This window comes from Enoplosus armatus, chromosome 10, assembly GCF_043641665.1.
Source record: "Enoplosus armatus isolate fEnoArm2 chromosome 10, fEnoArm2.hap1, whole genome shotgun sequence".
Taxonomy (NCBI): Eukaryota; Metazoa; Chordata; class Actinopteri; order Centrarchiformes; family Enoplosidae; genus Enoplosus; species Enoplosus armatus.
The window spans coordinates 12,878,009-12,894,995 of NC_092189.1; the positions used below are offsets into that span (position 1 = coordinate 12,878,009).

Here is a 16,987-nt window from a genome sequence, read left to right on the forward strand (position 1 = left end):
CCTCCTCATCTGTGGGCTCAGACAGCAGCCAGTGCTCCTCTCCATGCCTCCGAGCCTCCGCTACCGGAATCCCCTGCAATGAAACCGCTATAATCCAGCCTGCTTTTTTATTTTTGTGTCACTCATCACTTACTTCACATCGAGGGCAGAAAAGAGGAAAACACACGCGAGAAACACTCTTTAAGTTTTTGTGTGTCTGTCGCACTGGCGGGGAGGAAACGATGGCAGCCCCGGTGAAAGCAGCATTGGCTCTCCTGGTTCTCACCGTGGCAAGTGAGTAATCCTCTCAAATCCTCCCGGAGCGGGACGGGACGGGACGGGGGGGCTTCTACTTTGCGTCTGGACCATAAATCACACAGTCTTGGACTGCTCGTTGTAAAATACTACACTCTCTGTGGGCTCTGTTTATGCCAATTAATATAAAATGTCAGGGAAGTCTTATTCAATGTTAAAATGTAATTTGATATCACATGTGCTTTGCAGCTAAAAACACCACTCCTCTGCTCCTACAGGCTGAAGTGTAATGCTCTCTGTGACTATTTAAATTTTGGTCGAAGTGTTTAAGCCACATTTTTACTTTACAGACAGCACGTGATTACCGGAAAGCAGGCCGGTGGGGAAAAATAGTGGCATTTCCGTGCGTCAGACAGTTTAGCACGTGATTTTTTTTTCAGCGCGCCTCAATTAACTAACTTGCTCCTCTTTTCACAACAAACCCACGGAGTCATAACGGAATCGCAAGAGTGTGATGTTTGAGCTTTAGCGCACATTTCCCTGCAGTCTTAGTGTGTACTTTAAACAACACATCCAAATAATAACTTTGAACCATTGGGCGCTGTGGTCTCCTCGTGACTCATTAAGCAGTTGGATGATGTGGCTCTGATTGCGGACACACAAGGGCTTTTACATCTACTTGATGAAATCTCATAATGGTATTTAGTGGCTCTGGCTGTGCCTAATGGCTTGCAGTGTGGCCAAGGCTCTCTGAAGGTAATAACAGGGACCTTCAGAGAGCCTTAACTTGCACAGAAGGAGCCGTCCATGGTCCTGAATCAGGCACAGGAGGGGGAATCCCATTCAGGAGCTGTCTGTGGTGCTGAAATGGGATCTCAACGTGTCAGTGCGTGATCTGCTGCAGCACTTAACAAGGCAAACCTCAGTGCCCATTGTGTCTGCCTCCTCAAATTCATTGTTTAGATAGATAGTTTTAATCCCTGGTGCCATAAACTCGGCATGTTTTTATTGGATTAAAGGCAGGCTGTGTGCAGATAATAGACATTAATTCACATGGGGGAAGAGCTAAAGTTACTTCAGGGCAAAAATGAGCCGGTCTTTTCAAAAGAGTCAGTCTCATTTTGGGAGTATTCTGTCCAACTTTGATAGTCTTGAAAAAGAAGATCTGGAAAACAAAGTGGGTAATTACTGAACAGGAAAACGCCTCCATATCCATATATAACTAGTTAGGTGTGTTTATTTATGTGTCACTAAAACAGTACAAACATGAGGTTAACTGCGGGTCAGTTTTTACTTGTCACTCATGTTTCTCTTTACTTGTTCGTTTGTCTCAGTTATTTTCTGCCAGACTTGATCTAGATAGCACATTTGCTCTCAAGATCAAGTTATGAATGTGTCAGCCATTTGCAATTTGTGCATTTAAGTTTAGTTTAGTAAGTCTCCTTCTAATTGTTCCTTCCTTCCTCGCTTTCTCTTTCCGTGACCTCCTTTATTCCCCTTTTTTTGTTGAACAGATCCAACTTGGTCTCATTTCTATGACTCCTTCACTATCACCTGTGCTCTGTCTGAAGCTGAGGCATTGCATGACTGTGGCTCTGTCACTCCTATCAGACTTCACCCTGGCTGCTACAGTAAAACGAGTAAATCCAGGCAGCCACTTTGTTGGGATGTATTTGCTCTCTGCCTCATGTCGGCTCCTCTACCCTCTTTCACTCTTTGGGCCATTTTCTGTCTCCTCCTTCATGCCACATTTCTTCAATCTATTTCATCTCATATTTGTACCACTCCTTCTCTTATGCAGTAACGTATCTGACATATTGAGTTCTTCATCAAGCACCCCTCTGTCTCTTGTCCTCTCTGTCTCGCTCAGTATCAGCTGCATGCTGTAGTAAGTGTGCCAATGTGTGCCACAGCTACCCCTGAATATATGTTTTGCTCATTAAGAGCTTGCACAATGCCTAGGAGGGCAAGAGGGGGAATCACACGCAGATAGTGTGTGATTCCCCCTCACAAAACCCTGCAGACTCTGCTTCTCTGTAGCCGCTGGGTGAAACATTATATGTGAGTGGGCAGAAATATGCAGCTTTAAGTTTTGTCCTGGGGTTATTCTAAGTCTGCTGTTTCTCACGAGTTTAAAAACTGCTTTCTCATAACTGCAGATGTGTGTTTGGTCAAGTGGGCCCGGCATCAGTGAGTCAACACTTCATAGTAAACTATTAGTCATTGCGTTGGCACGCTTGTTTGGACATTGCTCTTTGAATGAGCGAAGGAGGTAGGTGAAGAGAGAGATCAATGTGGGTTTCAAGCCATGGAGAGCTGCATCACATGTATATAGAAGAAACTGGTGCATCGGTTACATGTGAGGGTGACTCCGAGGGAGCTGAGAACAGAAGAAAGACACTTTTCCTGCTGCCATTGTCTCTCTTCTGTACTCGACCTGCGCATGTTCCTGTCACCGCTGAGAAGAAAAGAGCAAAGCGGGTCAGACGGACACGAGGGAGAGGTTGTGACAGACAAAAAAAAAAAAAAAAATCAATGTCGCAAAAGAATAGTTGGTTTTATCCTCACAGACGGAGGAACTGTCTGTGATGATGAAAAGTTCAAGGGCAAAACAACCAACAGAAATCACACGGGACAAAAAAACACACACACAAAAATCTCTCAGGCGGTAGATACACTGTGAGCAATGTGAAATGTCTTGTTGGAACTCAACCATGTGGCTGTGGATGCATATGAATGGCACGTGGGCGTCTTTTATAACATGACTGATACGGGGCAGTGTACTGAGCAAAACCAAAGACAGCTGAAGCCTAAATTGTTTTGGCCTCAGAAAGGCCACCCCAGATGGCAACGCGCTGAATAATTCACCACCCTAAAAAAGAACCTACGGGATGCAGAATTTGGATGTATTTTCTCTCTCTACACCAGAGTGATGACAACCATCTGCAACATTCAAACACCGCAGTGTGTCTGAACGCTGTTTTTGTTACGAGTTTGACACGTTCTGTATGTTGTGACGGAGACTGTGTTTGATTTGGTCTGGCTGATTGTGGTTGAGTCTCTGCTTGTGAGATGATGGCATTTTTATTTTAGCGGCGATGAATTATTGAGGTGTGGAGAGTGCAGCGAGCCGGACAGGAGTGTGTACTTACGTGTGTGTGTGCATACATGTGTGATGGGACCTGCTGGTAGACTCCCTAATACTCTGTCTCTACTTACATCCACCTCATACACATCTCATTTTAGCCTCATCCACTGTTTTAGCATTTACTGTACAACCCCATACCTTACATCCCACTATACAGCCTATACTGTGTTTCTCCAACACCCTCAGTCCTTTCCATTTGTCTTTCACGGTTTAGTAACATTTTCTGCTAGGTTTATTTTTATGCCAGCCTCTTTACATTTTTAAGGAAATATGACATCTCCTATTTCTCTCAGGCAGAAATCAGAGAGCAGCCAGAGAAAAGCAAAGGCTGAAGCCACCACATTAAAGAGCACACTGCAGGTGACACCACTATAAAGATGTGTGTTTAAAACATTTACCCAGCAATCCTACAATTAGTACAGCCACTGACATCTTGATTTCTGTCTATGAAATGCTTTTCTGCTTCAGGAAAGTTCTGTATGAAGGGTGCTGAGAGAAAAAAAGAAATGTTTTGAAAATGTTTAATAGCAAAATGCAGACAGATACAAACAAACACTTGAGTTCTCACTCGAATCTCAAACCGTGACTTTGATCATTTATTGCTGTTGTTCTCCTAAATGGTGGCATAGTCAGGTTAAGCTGCGGTCAGTTTTGATAAATAAATTGTTATTTCAAACTATTTTTGTGCCTTAGTTTTTCTAAATAAAACCAAGCAACCACCCAACAGTATCTGGCTGAAAACCAATGCAGGTAAAGTGCCAAAACAAACAATATTCATAGTTGTCCAAAGCTGCTAGCTGTACTGTTTTGAGATGTCTGAGTTTATTGCTGATTCAGTTCAGTGTTTGCACGGCTGTTTCAGTGTGACCGGTTGACTATATCACTATCTTCTATTGAAAATGGTGTGCTCTTGCCATGTGATGATATTAAAGGGCTTCTCCATTGATTTAATCTTGCACTTTCATAGAGTTGGTCAAAATCGATGCAGCACAGGTCGACGTATCCTGACTTTCAGTCCCTAGTATGGGTCAAGCTCCCAAAAACACAGAATACAATTATACAAATGTTGTCAAAGTCTGAATAGTACTCCTCGTGATGAGTAAAATGAACTTCATGCGTGCAATCAGTGGTGTGCCCCTTTAACTGAAGCTGAATGGGAGTTTAATATTCAATTATTAATTTTTGTTTCATTTCATGGTTTGTCACCGCTTGGTGGTTTACCAGCTCTTGCTTTTTAATGAGGCTTTAATCCAATTAACCAGAGCATGATGACAAATAAAGCTGAAAAGCAAACAATGAGCTAGACCAACAGGATTTACAGAAAGTGCCGCCTCAACTCCCAGACCACCAAAACCTCACACAGTTGATTTTAATTAGTACAAGAAACCTGCATGCTGTTATGCAGAAGTTTGCACCCTTATTGCATATAAACAATGAGTTGTTGGCAGACTGTGATCCCCATCAAGCACACTCATGAATTGCCGATTTCCCATGAATCATTACCATAATATGGCAAAATCCTATTTCATTTTATCAGATGATTAACTTAATCTGGCAATTGTTTTGTCCCACACTCCTTGCTGTTGTTTGTTGTGTATCTATTGTCCTCTTTGCCTCTCATGGGCCTTGTCTCTCTGTCTCATCCTGACAGACAGAGCTCTGTGTTTTAGAGACATTCACCCTCGAGGTTTAGTGTCATGTCATAGTTGCTCAGACTTTGGACACTTCCCCCCATCTCCTCTTCAGATGGCAGCCTGCTGGAGTTTAATGTAGACTGAGAGTGTCGAATATATTTCTCCTTCCTGCACCTGCCTTCAGTTTGATCCTGACATGCCTCAGAAAACCTTTTTATCTGGAATATACTGTGTGTTGATATGACAGCTGGCAGCATAGCTGAAAACCAAGTGCAAGTAAAGTGCCAAAACAAACAATATTCATAGTTGTCCAAAGCTGCTAACTGCACTGTTTTGAGATGTCTGAGTATATTGCTGATGTCAGTTCAGAAGCGTTTGCACGGCTGTTTCAGTATGAATGGTTGACTATATCACAATATCTTCTACTGAAAGTGGTGTGCTCTTTGTAGCCGAAATGAAACCTGACCATATAGCTGTCATATAAATGTAGGATAGGGTCAAACTCTAGACTATTGAAGGCAGTTAGAGGATGAAAATCACTGCCAAAGCCATACAACAGTCCAATGTGCTGTTACACCAAACTTATCATCCAGCGACATCTTTTTATTTTTTTTTACTGAAGTTTAAATCTTCTAGCAAAGGTCTTAGATCAAATCAAATACATTTTCCGTCAGTTTTTGTTAGTTCCAGGCGAATTTTTCTTGGCCTGACAAAGGCAGACTATTTTCTGTGTGCTCGCTGTGGCCTGGCAACCCGGTGGATGACTCAACTTAACACAGAAGTCAAGTAGGCTACACAAGAGAGGACTGACAGTTTTTTTCCTTCACTGAGACGTCAACACAAACTCTTCCTACACCCCACTGGACCCCCGCTGACTCATCGGTCCTCCGAATCTTGAATGGTTGTTTCCAGATGTAGTTCTCATTGTTAAAAGTGGGTTTGCATGATGCAGTCTGGCGTGTGCGTGTAAACCTGTGAGGCTTCGTTTTCCAATAAATTCCATGAAAACATGCGCACTTGTTTTAAAGATGTCCCCTTCTGAATCATCCTGGTGGTGCGACGTTTAGAGGAAGCTGAAGCTAAATCTTCAGCTCTGACCTGAAAAGACTTTTAGATGAACAGCCAAATGTTTTCATTCAAAATTAAAATCAACAGTCTCCACACACATCCAGAGGACTGGAAACAAATTGGAAAAAGAGATTGTGACACTAATCACTGAGTGGTGATAGTGTATTTTGGTTTGATTTTCCATATTATAATTTTGTCTATTCTGTACACATGACATACTGTATACTGCATGTCTGTCCGTCCTGAAGAGGATCTAAGGATAGAGGACGTCCTATTTTGTACAGATTGTGAAGCCCCTTGAGGCAAGTTTGTGATTTGTGATATTGGGCTACATAGACCTGACTTGTTACTGATATAGCTGATAACAGCTCAGTTAAGCATGGTGTGGACACAAATGCATGACTCACATAGAAAACAAGTACTTACTGGTACTGGCTCTATGATCAAAGCCACATTTAGTCCAAAGGGGCATAAGCAGGCAGGCAAAAGTCCAGAAGAGGAGGCAAAGGTAGAACAACAACACAAGATAAGAAAGACTGGAAAACTGTGGCATGAAAGCACACCAGACAACAGGTGTATATACTGGGGATGTGATTAGCAAATGAAAAGTGGTGGGACAAACTGGGGACTACTACTGGACAGGGAGAGAATGGCATGAAACGCCTGACTGACAGCAGAGGGAAAAAAATGCAGAAATAATATGCTGCATAGCTCGTTCATGTTCCCAAGATAACTTCTCATAAGGAGATTAATCTTAATTATCATACTTTATCTAACATTTTGAAGATGGAGGCTTGTGGTGCTTTTGGATGAGACATACACAGTATTGACCTCTTATGTAATCCACCTCTTATCTTTCTTTGTTGCCCTCCAGTTTATACTGTCCTGTGAGCGGGAAAGCCACAGCCAACAGTCGTGTCAAACTAAGTTTATTTATGAAGCACAAGCAAGGCGGTCACAAACGCCTTCCAGAAAACAAGGGACATAAAAACAAATAAAAGGAAAAGAAAGAGCAGGTACAAGAAAAAACACAAGACAAAAGGCTTTTAGATGACATAGAGTGCCTGTTTGCTTGTATAGGAGCATGAGAGAAAAAAAGTTTTAGATTGCAGATGAAAGTTAAGCAAGACAACTAGGCAGTGATAAATCCATCTTAATATTTCTGGATTTTCAACAGACAGACAGCAGATATGCAGATATAAAGAGGTGGAAATCAGAGCCTTTGTTAAAGTTGTCCTGCCAACTGCTTCACAGTCAATTATAGCTGAACATTTTAATGGAAGAGATGAAGCCAAAACAAGGGACTAATGTATGAAAGTCTGGCAGCGTATGTGTTTCAAACCACCACCTATCACTGAAGCTCCGTGACCCAGTCAAACACTGTTCTTTGTTGATTACAAGGGGGAGATCAGCCTTGCGGTGGCTCTGTGAGTGTGTGTGTCTGTTCAAATGTGACTTATTATCATCATATGGACTGCAGATTGCATGGATTGTTACTCATTACACACTCATTGCATCTGAGGAAATGTAGCATGCTATATCGCTGCAGCACCTAATTGGTGAGACCTCATAGCACGAGACTTAAACATCGCTTCACCAACTACAGCTCTGGGCACATGTGTGTGTTTGTGTGTGCCTCTGTTGTTGTGGGTTTTCTCATTATGATCCCGTTACAATCATACTGATAATCAAGAGTGCGTCAGCAATGATAAGGGAGCGGACTAAGAAGTGTATTGAGAGAATATTTGTGAATAAAGTCAGGTTTGGTGTCATTTATTCGATTATTTTCATCAAGGACTTTGATTTATTCTTATAGACTTTATAGAGACACTTTAACTTGTTCTCTCTCACTCAGCAGAGCAAAGCATAACTGATCTTGTACGTCATCCCATCAGGCTGGAGAGCTGGAAAGTTGAATTCAAGGTTGCATCAAATGCAAGGTTCATAAACAGCCACTCTGACATGGACTTCTACCTACGCACATCTGTAAGATCAAACTGATTCAATCAGATCGCCTTCTACATGTGGCCCCAGCTGTCTAGCCACCATACCTAACTGTTTATGACACACATTATTCAATATGAGGCACCCTCAAGCCTGATATGAGTGCATCATCTCAATATCCACTCCACTGAAATGATGAAATTAGGATTTTATTTTGAAGCAGTTGTGCATGGCTGTAGTTTGGCAAGGTGTCCAGCAGAATGAGATTACATAACTAGCTCCCATGAGGCTTTGGCAGTGTGTGGAAGAGATATGGGATATGCTGTTGCTTTATATGTAGCCGGGCGAAATTAAACCAGCACAGGACACAGAAATATCTTTTTGGGGTCTTTATTCTGAACAGGAAAATTTGGTGTTCACTTGAGGTAAATAATAAAAGCATTAATACAAAACATGCAAAAGGTTCTCTGCTGTATATGCACTTCCCGTACATAAATTCAGTACCAGCTGAGGACTCTCCTCTATACACTGTAACACTTAGACCTATCTAGTCTGCTTAAGGTGTAACACCTAGGCTCTTCACTGTATTCTGTACAGTAGTAGTATCGACAACCATGAACTACTGGTGCTATAACACCCACTACAAAGGACTGCAAAAATAAGCTTGCTAGTACAACAGAGTGCATCAATTAATATGTTAGTACAAAAGATGCATGAATAAGTGTACTTGTACAAAAGAGTGACTCATCCTTATAACACAAAGAGCCCTCAAATTCACAATCTTACATTCATAGGTCTTGTTATGATACAAGTGTAAGTGTAGAATTTGAATACATACTAACTTGTGCATGCGTTCCACGTCGCGGTAAAAGCAGAAAGTATGTCTCCACTAAAAACAATATTAAAATGACACCTGAAAACCTGGCTTGAGCTTTTTTATTTTCTCACCTTGAGTGCATTCTCTGAATTGACCACAAACATGAACATAATAGTACATAATACAGGTTCTGATCCACTGTATGTAGTAACTCTGCTTTTTCTGTGTGTGTGTGTGTGTGTGTGTGTGTGTGTGCGCAGCTGCCTTGTGTGCGGAGGTGGAGGAGCGGCTGGTGAGTCACCTGTTGTCACCGGAGCGTTATAACAAGCTGATCAGACCAGCTGTCAACAACAGCCAACAGGTCACCATTTACATCCAGGTGTCTCTAGCCCAGCTGATCAACGTGGTGAGGAAACACACATTCACACACAAATCCAAATCCACATATGCTGTTATCATAGAGGCATATCCTACTAAGTTCATTCAAGAGCGCAGATGGTGGAGTTAACTGCCTAAATACAGCAGCCAATCACAAACCTTCTGCCTGCCTGTGTTTCAGAATGAGAGGGAGCAGATCATGACCACCAACTGTTGGCTCAGTCAGGTTTGTGTCCCCACTCGTCCTCTTGTTCTCCATTCTGTGTAAGTGTGTTTGTGTGCATGGGGTCATGCAATTTCCAAGTACTACCTCTGAGCGGCACAACAAGTGTCTGACTCATATTAGTCATTAGTATACACACACACAAACACACATGCACCAACTGTTTAAAATGCCTTTTTACACACATACATATATGTTTATGTATGTTTCCGGTTGCATGACTTTTGAATCAATGTATCCCTGTGTGTGTGTGTGTGTGTGTGTGTGTGTGTGTGTGTGTGTGTGTGTATATATGTGTGTGTGTGTGCACTTCTTTATCAGGTATGGAATGACTACAGATTAATGTGGGACCCTGAAGAGTACGAGGGAATCAAGAAAATCCGTCTTCCGTCACAACACATCTGGCTGCCAGACATCGTCCTCTACAACAAGTACGCCTCATTTGTGAAAGACTCAATGTGTGTGTGTGTGTATGTGAGAGAGTGTCTGTAAAGGTAAGTGATTAAAAGAGGAAAAAACACAAGCAACTTCATTCAAAAGCCCCATTTTCCTAAAATGTTTTCTCATATCCTCTTATTCCTTCTATCCTCTTATCTCTCCACGTTTCACCTCTTTTAGGATAATGAATACAACAAAAATGTTTTGTTAACACTGTCTAGACTGTCTGCAGACGCTACAGTCAGTCTCATGATGATGAGTTATCTTTTAAGGGATGAGAGATTACAGATTTTTCAGAAAGAGAGACAGGGACATATTGAAATTACAACATCTGCAGGTAAGACAACGGTGGACACACCTTTGATGAATGATGCCCACATCAAGTGATCACATCTCACATTCACATTTGAGCAAAAACATGTATTATCAGAATCAGAAATACTTTACTGATCCCCGGGGGGAAATTAGAACTGGCGTACACCTTGCAGCAACAAGACAAAAATTCACCTGAAAATGGGGAAAACTCATCTATCAAACTAGAATGTACACTAAATGTTTGAATGTTTCAGTTATTGAGTTTTACTTTCGGAGGAACAGGATTCAGAATTTGATGATACTTTTAATAATCATTATATCCAGAAGACATTATTCTCTATTTCATGTCAGCGAATATTTGTTGTGTTGCTGTGATAACACTACTTGCATGTCTTTTGCACCTGACTGAACATGTTTGCACACGCAAGATACAGAAACATCAAAATATCTGAGTGTTTATTCCAACATAGTTCAGCTGCTCTACACAATATGGATTATGATATATGCATTGGATCAATACAATCAAATCATAGCCTTTACAATCAAAGTGTCAATAGGAATGAATGTCCTATAACACCATTACTGCACATTCAAACTTTATAGGCATGGTTACTCTGGACAGCAGGGAAACATCCTTGTGCATTATTGTGTGTTTTTGCATATTGCATATTGAGAATTAATGCACAAAACATTGATGTGAGAATATTTTGACTTTGTGCGTAAAATCTAAAAATCATCTTGCAGCTGTACAACACAGCTGCGAGGGAAAATCAATACATGAGAATGTCGATGCAGTAATTAGTTCATTCAAGGAGAAATTAGCCCCACTGCCTCAATCCACTGGAGTGTTAGCTGACAGACACGGAGGCTTTTGGGCCTCACCTCATCTGTCACCCATATAGGTCAACACCTGGGTCTTTTTTCCATCTGCTAGTTTGTTGTATAACGTTAACAGTTAACTTTCAATCATGAAAATGTAGTTGATGTAGGAGTCATTGCTCTGCATCACTGTCACACATGTGCTTTGATGTCTGAGTTTTCGTTTTGCATTGATTTTGTTTAGTGTGGATATGAACTTTCTAACTTTCTTTCCAACTTTATAGCCTAGTTGGGCTGACATTGGCTCAAAGTGAAATGTGAAACTGGAGGTTATTTCAATATTCAGTATATCACCATGGTTCTTAGTTGTCAGCTGTGGTTTTTTATTTTCCCCTTCGTAGAAATAACAAATACATACAACACAAAACATTGTAATACTGCAAAAACTAAAGATTTAGTATAAATACAGCACTAAATTGTAGTGCTTTTAGCATCAGTATCTACTTGTTTGTGTGCTTGACTGCATTGTGACAGATTTTAGAATATGAGTCCTAATAAGGAAATATTAGTCATCAATTAATTATACATACTGTATATACACAATTATATCTAAATTAAAATGAACAGCTTGTTTTAAAATGTCAAGTTTATAGATATTACTGTTCTTTACAAGAAAGCAAAAAACCTTCAGAAAGTCTCCATAATTGTTCTCAGTGCCACTTCAAATTAAAAAGAAGAAAATAAACCTGAGATGTCTGACCATCATAAGCTAACTAAGGCTCTAACAGCAAGATCCCTGGGTGTATTAAACTGAGAAATGGAGTATTTTATTGCTTATGTATTTAAAGTTTCATTTGTAAGAGGAACAATGTGCCACTTTTTCCTCTCAAATGTTATAAGTTTCAAGTACAAAAAAACTCAAATCCTGCTGCAGCTGTCCTACTGGTACAAATGAACAACCTCAGCATGCTGTTATACTTGACCGGGTACAGGCAAACTTGTTAGTTAGATTAAGATAACTGAGAAAACAATCTCACTGCAAGACCCCTTTAGCAGCCGTTCTGGAGTTTTCAATCATACCACATGATCTTCATCAGCAGCTGGAGTTTCAAGAATGAACTTTGAACCTCAGCTTTTAAGCCAACATGTGATGGGATGTGATTAAGAGCTCTGGAACGTATACTAAATTGACCTGCTGGTGTAATTGTTTTTTCAACTACTTTAAGGTCAAGAATGAACTTTAAACCTGAGATTGAGACAGTTTGACAGGTTTTGGTCAGCAGTGTTAATCCGCCATTTATACAGGACTAGTAGGCATAAAACATTTATGAACACAGATTGCTGGTCAGCTAAAGACCACTGAAGAGCATAATGGCTTAAGAGGTAAAATGATAGGACATGATCAGCACTACTTTACGACATCAGGTCTCCTTCTCTGGCCTAGTCTGGGGGACCAGAGGTCGCAGTAACCAGGTGGGGCCTCTGCATTTTTAATTAGTCTGCATATTCACAGCAGCCCCAAAGCATTAGAGACTGAGTGTGATGGTTGGATTCCTGACCTACTTTATAATTGATAGGCCACTTATCTATAATGCATCACCTGCAGCATTGGTGAGATGAAGAAAAAAGTCAGTCTCAGCAGATTTTGCTGTGATGTGTCCCATGCTGAGCTCCTCCCTTGGGATGATAAACACATCCTTTAACTTTCAACACACACAACTGTTGTAACAGCCATGAAATAATCTTCTTGCTCAGTCAGCACAGTAAATTGATTTGCTCAAGAAAACTTTTTCCTTTTGATGATATCGCTGCACTGATTCTGTTGTTAATCTGTACTCAGTTGCACTGTTAGGATGAACTAGCTAAAGATTGTAATGGATTCTACAAATTATTACATAGATTGATAGAGTGGTTCACATTAAGTAACGTTGAAGGTGTGGAAGCAGCGTGATGGAGCGTAGAGTGCATCTCACGTGTATTACCTGATTGATGTCAGCTGCTTGATTCATGCTTCAGCATCACTGGCTTTGCTACCAGATTCCACCATCCCAACCTCTTCCTTGGAAGCTGGTTTAACCACAATTTGATATCCATGTATGTGTTTGTGAAGAGGGAATTAGTTTCACTCAGTGTTGGAAGAAATGTTCAGATTCTTTACCCAAGTAAAAGTACCAATACAACAATCTAGAAATACTCCATTTCAAGTGAAAGTCCTGTGTTCAAAATCCTACTTAACTTTAACTACAGAAGTACTATCAGCAAAGTGTAATTATGTAATTAAAGTATAGCAAGTAAAAGTACTGGTTCTGCAGAAAATCGCCACTGTGAGTGATATATATGACATTAGTAGATTAACTGCAAACAACTAAAAGACATCTGAAACAATGACAAGGGTACTTTTTTGGTACTGGGTCACGGGCCAAAAAGATTGGGAACAACTGGAACCACTAATATGTAACAATGTGTTGTATAAGTACCTCAAGTATGTAAGTAAATTGCTTGAGTAAGTGTACTTAGTTACTTTCCACCACTGGTTTCAATAAAACAATTCTGATGCTCAGATTTTTTGAGAGCTACCTCAAAGAGCGGAGCCTTTCCCATCAAAGCTAAATGGATAACCTATAAATAGTCAATTCCCTGATATAAGTGTCTCTGACTGAACTACAGGTATTTTTTAAGACAGGATTAACTGTGTTTTTTTTATGTTTTCATGCATCCATCCATTTTCTGACGTAACCCAGACTTCCTTCACTTGCCATTTCCTCCAGCTACCCCTGGTACCCAAGGAGTTCCCAGGCCAGATGGGATATATAATCCTTCCAGTGCGTTCTGGGTTTGCCTAAGGGTGTCTCCTCCAGTTAGATATGCCTTGAATACCTTTACAGGGAAGTGTCCAGGGGGCATCCTTATCAGATGCTTGAACCAATGCAAAGGAGCAGTTGTTCTACTTCGACCTCCTTACCCTGTTCCTCCAACTTTATGCATCTGTAACATCACATGTGGATATAGTGGCGATAAGTGTTTGAATGACTGAGAGTTTTGCCAAGATCCTTCCAGTAATCAGTTTCTCTCCGAGTGCTTTGACTCGATCTTTCTCCTGTCTTTTGCTTATCACCTTTTCCTCTTGTCAGTGCTGATGGGACCTATGAAGTCTCCTTCTACTCCAATGCTGTGGTCTCCAACAACGGCGAGGTTGCCTGGCTCCCACCAGCTATCTACAAGTCAGCCTGCAAAATCGAAGTCCGTGATTTCCCGTTCGACCAGCAGAACTGCACCCTCAAATTTCGCTCCTGGACCTACGACCACACTGAGATCGATCTCATCCTCCTCAGTGATTACGCCTCACGTGACGACTTTAAACCCAGTGGTGAGTGGGATATTGTTTCATTGCCTGGACGCAAGAATGAAGACCCTAATGACATCAAGTACCTGGATATCACCTATGACTTTATTATCAAGAGAAAACCTCTGTTCTACACCATTAACCTGATCATTCCCTGCATCCTGATCACGTCGCTGGCTATTCTGGTGTTCTACCTCCCGTCAGACTGTGGTGAGAAGATGACTCTTTGTATCTCTGTCCTCTTGGCCCTGACTGTGTTTTTACTCCTTATCTCAAAGATTGTGCCACCTACATCTTTAGCTGTGCCTCTGATTGGGAAGTACCTGATGTTTTCAATGGTGCTGGTCACCTTCTCCATCGTCACCAGCGTTTGTGTGCTCAATGTGCACCATCGGTCCCCCAGTACACATGCCATGCCTCCTTGGGTCAAGCGCGTCTTCCTGTACCGGCTCCCCTCTTACCTCTTCATGCGGAGACCCGGTAGCTCCAACATCCGAGAAAGGTTCCGGAAAAAACACCAGCAGCGATCGTACTCTGACCAGAAACTGCGCGGAGCGGACGGAGGGACTGGAAGTCCTGCAGGAATGGCAGATTCCTCCTCGTCCTTCTTTGTGAACGAGGAGTCGGCCAAACGCTACGGCTATAAGATCAGCGACTTGTCAGAGAACACAGACTTCAGGAAGAGGATGACGCTCAAGTGCAACATTGACGTGGAGGATGCTGTGGATGGAGTGCGCTATATTGCCGAGAAGATGAAGAGTGAGGATGATGATGAAGGGGTAGGTGTATCTGCATGAGTCTAATAAGTCTAAATATGTGCAGCATGCTCCGAATGCTCTTCCTTCACCGGCTTGTATTTTGTAAATTTTCCATTCTGACATAGGCTGTTTTTTTTACAACATTTGTGGCAGGATAGCAATTAATAGAATAAAACAGTTGTTAGCCACACTAACAGCATGGCTGTATGGATGGCAATGTTGATCTGTAGGTTGGCCCACCACTTTGATTCTGACTATCTCAGAAAATATTGGATAGATTGCCATGGAATTTTGTACAGACATCTGTGGTCTCCTGAAGACGATTCCTACTGAGTTTGATGACCCGCTGACTTTTCATCTGGCGCCACCATGAGGTTGACATTTGTTTTGAGTGAAATGTCTTGACAACTATTGAATGGTTTGACATACAATTTGGTGCAGATATCCATGGTGCCTGGAGGATAAATCCTCATGACTTTGTTGATCCCCGACTTTTTAGCACCAGGAACAGGTTCAAATTTTCTCAACATTTCAATAATGGATTTGCTAAAATTTGGTACAGACATTCATGGCTCCCAGATGATGTATCTAATGACCTTGGTGATCTCCTGACTTTTCCTCTAGCGCCACCATGTGGTTCACATTTATATGAAATGGCTCAGCAACTATTGGATGAATTTGCCATAAAATTTGGTACAGACATTCAGGTTCCCACAGGATGAATTGTAATAACGTTGGTGATCCTCTGACTTTTCACAATTTTAATTCATCCCATACTTTTTTTATGATCTGCAAAACTAATGACATTCTCATCAGCTGCAGCTGTACTTTGTGTTTAGTGCTAATTAGCAAATGTTAGCATGCTAACACGATAAACTACGATGGTAAACATGGTAAACATTCATCCATCAGCCGCATTAATCCAGTGATTTGTGAATTTGAACCACTTAATATTATGTCACAGCGACACTACTGTTGTTTTAGCCAATAAATGATTACATATAAATAATGAACTGTAGAGACAAAAATTTATATGCAAAAAGCAAACAATGTAATTCAATTCAGATTAATTCACTTTAGTTCAGGACAGGAAACACAACAGTGGCAATATTTAATATCCAACCTCTCTCTGCAGATCATTGAAGACTGGAAGTACGTGGCCATGGTGATCGACCGTCTCTTCCTGTGGATCTTTGTGTTGGTGTGTGTGGTCGGGACTTTGGGCCTCTTCATGCAGCCTCTGTTCCAGAGTTACAACACGCCCATCGTTGATGACATGGACCATAAATGAAACCTGAACTTTGATCTCAACATGACCCAGACATGAACTTTGAGTCCCCCCAACAACAGAGCTCTGACAACATTTTAACACATAACCTCACACTCCGGCCTCGCACCACACGCTCACTGGAAAATGATAATTATGCACTTTAGCCCCCTCCTCCACCACCTGCTCGCTTCCTTACATCCACTCCTTACTCCAACTTAATGGATAATTCTGGTCTATAACAACTTGGGTCACATTTTCATAGTTTTAGCCACCATTCAGCCGACAGAAATGATTGAGATCGTATTGTCCCACAACCGCTCGGTTTTTCAGGACGCCCCCAAACCACCAGGTTAGCCAAGCTCATTTGGAAGAGAAAACAAAATGTATAGCCCCAAATGTTGCAGCATCAATCACAGTTTACAGATCCACTTCCTGGTTCAACATTTACCCACCTTTCTTATGCTAGTTGTGCATGTACACAGCAAATACGTTGGTGTGTTCAATGATATGATAATCAAAAGAAATAATGGACAAAACTACAAAAACAAGACCCAAGTTACAATAAACCAGAATTATCTTTTAATTCAAAATGTAAAGT

The 16,987-nt window shown here is 41.3% G+C and overlaps 1 protein-coding gene across 1 annotated transcript; it reads left to right on the forward strand.

Moving 5' to 3' along the window:
- The first annotated feature begins 221 nt into the window (after positions 1–221).
- Positions 222–16,410, forward strand: LOC139291549 (neuronal acetylcholine receptor subunit beta-2-like). The gene is made up of 6 exons (XM_070913610.1): positions 222–273; positions 9,106–9,251; positions 9,405–9,449; positions 9,768–9,877; positions 14,150–15,140; positions 16,255–16,410. Exons 1-6 carry the CDS (start codon positions 222–224, stop codon positions 16,408–16,410), a joined length of 1,500 nt encoding a protein of 499 aa, XP_070769711.1.
- The last annotated feature ends 577 nt before the right edge of the window (positions 16,411–16,987 follow it).

What these genes read in the sequence shown, in the direction of transcription:
- LOC139291549 (XM_070913610.1), top strand. Translation starts at nt 222, where the DNA reads ATGGCAGCCCCGGTGAAAGCAGCATTGGCTCTCCTGGTTCTCACCGTG. An exon ending in TAGCCCAGCTGATCAACGTG is followed by an intron (nt 9,252 to 9,404) that starts GTGAGGAAACAC and finishes CCTGTGTTTCAG; the next exon opens with AATGAGAGGGAGCAGATCAT. An exon ending in GACATCGTCCTCTACAACAA is followed by an intron (nt 9,878 to 14,149) that starts GTACGCCTCATT and finishes TCCTCTTGTCAG; the next exon opens with TGCTGATGGGACCTATGAAG.